The sequence below is a fragment of the Dipodomys ordii genome, unplaced genomic scaffold, assembly GCF_000151885.1.
Source record: "Dipodomys ordii isolate 6190 unplaced genomic scaffold, Dord_2.0 Scaffold16, whole genome shotgun sequence".
Taxonomy (NCBI): Eukaryota; Metazoa; Chordata; class Mammalia; order Rodentia; family Heteromyidae; genus Dipodomys; species Dipodomys ordii.
In genome coordinates this window covers 2,105,993-2,112,263 of record NW_012267232.1, presented here as the reverse complement: position 1 = coordinate 2,112,263, position 6,271 = coordinate 2,105,993, and the positions used below count along the sequence as shown (strand labels likewise).

The 6,271-nt window shown below is 37.4% G+C and overlaps 1 protein-coding gene across 1 annotated transcript in view; it reads right to left on the bottom strand.

Annotated features, from left to right (window-relative positions):
- Window positions 1–6,271, bottom strand: part of Wdhd1 (WD repeat and HMG-box DNA binding protein 1) — an 83,500-nt gene that overhangs the window by 52,455 nt on the left and 24,774 nt on the right. Inside the window, exons 10-12 of the mRNA XM_013012216.1 lie at window positions 5,623–5,804; window positions 4,536–4,720; window positions 2,708–2,982 (exon numbers count right to left, since the gene is read on the bottom strand). Coding sequence (XP_012867670.1) covers window positions 2,708–2,982; window positions 4,536–4,720; window positions 5,623–5,804 — 642 coding nt within the window. The remainder of the gene's footprint in view (window positions 1–2,707; window positions 2,983–4,535; window positions 4,721–5,622; window positions 5,805–6,271) is intronic.

Below are 6,271 nucleotides of genomic sequence, written 5' to 3'. Positions count from 1 at the left end.
AGGGAGGGAGGAAGGAAGGAAGGAAGGAAGGAAGGAAAACTTAAGTTATATACCAATTACAATGTGGGGCTGGCCATGCAAATGTTAGGGGAAGGCACACTGTAGTAAGTAGAAGGAACAGCTTAACAGAATGGTCCTAAGGCAGGTATAGAGAGTTCAACTCAAAACCAAAATGGCCAGAATAGCAAGAAAACGGTAATGAAAGAAAGGGGCAAAAGATGAATTTAAGGGACAGGTAGAGGCCAGATGGTGCAACAGATCACAGTAGATCAGATTATGCAACAGATCACAGTAGATCAACTTGCCATCTACCATAAATAGCGTAACTGTTATTCTAGTAAGTCAGGAAAGATTGAAGAAGAGGGAAATGACCTGTTTGGAAAAGGTCACCCAAGCAGCCACGTGGATAGATGCTAAAAGGCAAAACTTGACGTTGAAAAGTTAGTTAAGAGACTACTATGATAATCTAAGATATAACATACAGGTTGGACTAGAGTGTAAATACAGGAAATAAAATGAGCCATAGTTGGAATGTGTTATTTCATAGAATTGACATGATGAAACTCAAAATGAATTAAAGACCTTAACATCAAACCTGAATCTCTGAAACTACTGCAGGACAGAGTAGGAGAGATACTTGAACTTATAGGCACAGGAAGGAACTTCCTGAACAGAGTCCCAGGGTCAACAACAAATTGGAGAGAGACTGTAGTCTGGAGGGTCCTCAGAAAGCTAAATGTTGACCGCCTTTATGATCCAGTCATACCACTTCTAGGTATCTATCCTGAACAACAGGAACCAGTATACAAGGACACATGCACCTCCATGTTTATTGCAGCACTGTTCACAATAGCCAGGATATGGACACAACCCAGATGTCCCACCACAGATAAATGGATCCAAAAATTGTGGTATCTATACACAATGGAATATTATGCAGCCATTAGAAACGACAAAATAATGGCATTTTCAGGGAAATGGATGGAACTAGAAGAAATCATGTTGAGCGAGGTAAGCCAAGTACAAAGAGACAAACGGCACATGGTCTCCTTGATAAATGGATGTTAAATCCAAAATGTTAGGTGATGCGACAAATTTAACAGGACTTAAGAAACAAAGGATTTCCACTCATCTGGTCGAATCACTACTAAATAAACCCATGCTACTGATGACATGTATAGTATATATATGCATACTGGAGGGAAACCAGGAGGACGACACAGAACTATAGGGAATCAGTACAACAGTGGGACCCATCAGCTGCACTGGACATTGACCAAAATGAACTAAGCAACTCCACGGCAGCGATGGAAGAGAGGGAACAAGTAGGAAAGAGGGAACAGCTATGCAAAACAAAAGAAATGTATATCACTCAATGTGGAAGAAATAAGTGTATCACAAAGCTCATAGAACTCATAAATGTTATAGACCATGACAGACAATTTGCTCCATGAAGGTTAGAATGTGTTTGTGACTTTAACTAAGCATCACTATCCCACAATACTGTGAAATTTGGGAAATAATGTAACCACTTAATCACAATAAAAAATTTGAAAAAAAAAAAAAGAATTGACATGATGAAAGACTTTATTGATGGAGTTTGGCCTTACCAAGTGGATTGTTAGGCATTTACTAAAATAAAGAAACTATGCAAAAAGCAAGTTTAGAAGGAAAAGCAATAGGGCTTTATTATGACGAAGTTAAGTTCCAACTATTAAAACTCCATATTCAGGGCTGGAAAGGTGGTTCAGTGGTAGAGTGCTTGCCTTCTGTGCATGAGGTCCTGGGTTCCATTCCTCAGCACCACATACACAAAAAAAGCCAGAAGTGGCACTATGGCTCAAGTGGTAGAGCGCTAGCCTTGAGCTGAAGAGCTGAAGGACAGTGTCCAGGCCCAGAGTTCAAGCACCATGACTGACAGAAATAACAAAATAACAAAAAAAAAACCCTCCATTTTCAGATTTCAATTGGATGCTTGAGCCTGGAGATAGAGTAAGATAGGTCTTGGTGATACCAACTTAGAAGTCATGGACCACAGATATATTTATAACTGTGGTTTTTTATAAAATTCCAGAGTAGTTTCTCAAACTACGTTTGTCCTATATCTCATAATGCCAATTTACAGTTCTAACCAATACTAAAGAAAAACGAAATCTAAGAGTGAATATTGTCCACAGACTTTTTTTTGATATTGGTCCTGGGGCTTGAACTCATGGCCTGGGTGCTGTCCCTGAGCTTTTTCACTTAAGGCTGGTGCTCCACCACTTGAGCTACAACTCTACTTTGGGCTTTTTCTTTATTTTATTAAGGTCTGAGACAGGGACTCAAACTCGGTACCTGATACTTTGGGTCATTGGTTAGCACTCTACCTACTGAGCCACGACTCTAACCCCTACTTCTGGCTTTTTGTGGTTGTTTTGTTTGATCCTACATACTAAAAGAATGGTTTATCTTTTAGGCATTTAAACTCTGAAAGATGTGCTTGCCAAAGGATAAGGTTTAAGCATAGAAATAACCAGACTCCATCTTGAAATCTTCTCTTTAATACAGTCTACAAATAAGATGTTGTTTTTACTACTATTAGTAAATACAACAGAATTTTCTGCAAAGACTTCACTTATGCAAACACTAAAGGCAAAAAGGAGGTGTATATATTATCCAAAAAAAGAGAGCAACAACAGAAAAGCTCAAGTAATTTCCATCTTACTAGTCAAATTATAAAACTGGGAAAAAATCCTACCTCTATGAAAAACAATTAAAAGCTGTTCTCCATGTCCTGCCATTGATACCACAGGCCCAGGAAGGCTGAAGATCTCTTTCTGAACACCTCCAATAGAAAACAATCGAAGAAGCAAGGCACTAGTGGCGGCAGCAGCCCATCCCTGACCAAGACAAATGGCTTCAATATCCTCATGCTGAGGCATATCTACCATCCACTCTTTGCTTGAATCCCAAGAGCTGAAGTGTAGGCAGTGAAGCTTGCTAAAAATTAAACAAGACAGAAACAATCCAAGTTAATAATTATGACCTCTCAATTTCCTTCTCCTTTCCTTCCTATCCCTAAGCTGGGGCAGACCCACTGTCTCCAGCATGCTAGGCAACTGCAGTATCACTGAGCTATACAATCCAGCCCCATGAACTATCCTTAAAATGAAATACATAAAACCATTAAGCCACTGGATGCTTTAACTTATTTAACTCCCAAGTGACTAACACCCCTAGATTGTGGACCATTATAGCAACAAGGAACAAATATATCTCATCAGAAATATTTTAATTTCAAATTACCTGGGAGATGGTAAAAATCCATCAAATGTATCAAGAAAAGAGATCTGTCAAAGCCCAAGGGGTCCACAATAAAATAAGTTTAAAGAGAGAAATTTATAATATAAAAAATGAGAAGTGTTTTTTCAAAAAAAATTCTATATCTACATCTATTTTTCTGTCTGTCTCCTTACCTACCTATTAAAACATATAAAGGAATCTGAAGCGTCAAGAGAAAGAGCAATTGATAAATGGAATATTTGGAAATGTTTCTTAAAATTACTTTCTCAGAAAGGGTGAATATGATCAAAGTACACAATACAAACATAGAAATAGCACAATGAAACTCCTTTGTATAATTAGTACATGCTATAAAGAAGATACATAAAAAATTTCTTTTTCAAAGCGATTTCAAATATAATCTATAGTGGAAAAACATCATCAGTTCTAAAGCTAGAAATGAATTAACAACAAAACAATAAGAGAAAACAGATTTTACTTAAAATATAAAGAATATTATATGATGGCACCCATCAGTATATTCTAACAGTTATTCTGGAGACAGATCAGAAGATCTCATCTTAGCCAGTAAAAAGCTGATGTAGTATATACCTATTTTCCCAATAAGGGGGAAGTATAAGTTAGAAGACTGCCATCCAGACTGGCCTAGGCATAATTATAGAACTCTGTTTTCAAAAAATAACAAAAAGGAGTTAGGGAGTATAGCTCATATCATAGAATGCCATCCATAAAACCCTGAGTTCAAACCCCAGTATAGTAGAAAAAAAAATCTGTTTTGATTACAGTAGTCATACCTCAATATATACGTATCTGTCAACTCAAAACTATACATGAGTACATTTTATTGCATATAAATTATACTGCAATACAGTAAACTTTAAAAAGATTCATAACACACTAATATGGCTTCAAAGATATGCATCTGACTGTTAATAGTACTTATATCTGAGAACAGGATTCTAGAAGGAACTTTCTTTTTCTAGTCATCTGTATTCCATTGTCAACAAATCTATAATAGTAGTAACAGCACTAACAATGTGAAAGTAATTCCACATCTCATATTACAATTTACATACATTGCTTTGGTATGCAATTAGAGAATGTCATGAGGAAACAATTAGAGAAAACAGACACGTTCAGAGGTATTATTAGTGTGCTGGTGTATGTACCAAAAATTCCTTCTGGATTTCATTTAAAAAATATAATTAACAACTTAACAGTGCTGAACTGTTTCATAATCTTGAATTTACCTTGCTAGTTCATCAGTGCTTTCACTCGCCAACAAAATAGCTTCATGGGAAAGATCTGCTACTGTATAATTCAAACTGTTTGATAGGTGTGTTGCATGGTGTATGGAGGTATCATGAAACTCTACGTCTATGGCATTGTCTTGCTCATCATTATAACAACGAATAATTCCAATAGAATTCCATACCTACAAATAGATAAGATTGAAGTCTAAGAAAGGCTGAAATTTTTAGAATTAGCAACTATAATACTACCAATTAATAATATTACAATTCATACTATACCAATGTTTAAGTTACGGGTGTTATCACATCAAACTATAGTTTTAGGCAACAAGAGTAACATCAATTACCAATTGAGCTACAATTGTACAAAAAATTTACAATGACTAATATTCTTTATTCGTGGGAAAGTACATACTTTTATGTATATTTATTAGGCAAGGCAGCTAATATATATATATGACCATATATACCTATTTATTTTAGCATTTAAAAAAAAAACTACACTGGCCAGGTACCAGTGGTTCAGGAGGCTGACATCTGACAATCAAAGCCAGGCCAGGTAGGAAAGTCCATGAGACTCTTATCTCCAATTAACCAAAAAACAGAAGTAGAGCTGTGGCTCAAAGTGGTAAAATGCTAGCCTTGAGCAAAAGAGCTCAGGGACAGTGTGCTCAGACCCTGAGTCTAAGCACCATGACTGACAAAAACCCCCACAAAAACAAAAAAACAAAAAATCCCTACACTGCTATCCTCCTCCTCCTCCCCCCTCTTCCCTGCCCCCTCCTCCTTTACTGCAAACAACACTTTTGTGTTTTGTGTGTGCCTACCCTGGGGCTTGAACTCAAAGCCTGGGCACTGTCCCTGAGATTTTTTTTCCCATACAAAGATACCACCTACCACTTGAGCAACAGCTCCACTTCCAGCTTTTTGCTGGTTAACTAGAGATAAAAGTCTCATAGACTTTCCTGTCCAGGCTGGCTTCAAACCAAAATCAGCCTCCTGAGTAGCTAGGATTATAGGAGTAAGGCACTGCCACTCGGCTTGAAAAGCTATTTTAAAACTTGATTGTACATTGAAGGCTTACCATGAATCTGTGAGTAAGATGTAGGGGTGTAGAACCTGACTGGAAGGGCTTTTGTCGGGGAGTTGGCATGGGCCCATCATAAAATGGCCTTTGGGATGTTACAAGTGGTAGATTGTGACTACTGCCTGCCTGATCATCTTCCTCTTCCTCCTTGAGAAGACCAGTTTTTAGCATTGTAACATCTACAACACAAAGGATTAAAAGAGAATTATGAATACCAATAACCTGGGGGGGGGGAGGATTGAAGACTCCAATAATCTGTCCATTCATACATAATAAATGGCATTACACATGCTAAGAGAGATAGCAATGGTACAAAAGCACTGGTAGGTGACACTCATAGTGCCTTGGCACCAATAAAGCAGTGGCACCAACTGCCAATACGACTATATTAGTGGCCCCTGTATTGTTAGCCACCATGTTCTTATGGTAAAAATACTTTTTTAATCTACATCCTTACATAGATTCTTTCTTTAAAAAGTCTTGTGTGTTAAACAAAAAAGTATGATGACCACTTTAAAAAAAAATTAAGTTGGGCCAAGTGCCAGTGGCTCACCCTATAATCCTAAGGAGGCTGAGATCTGAGGATCATGGTTCAAATCAGCCTATGCAAGAAAGTCTGTGAGACTCTTATCTCCAATTAACCGCC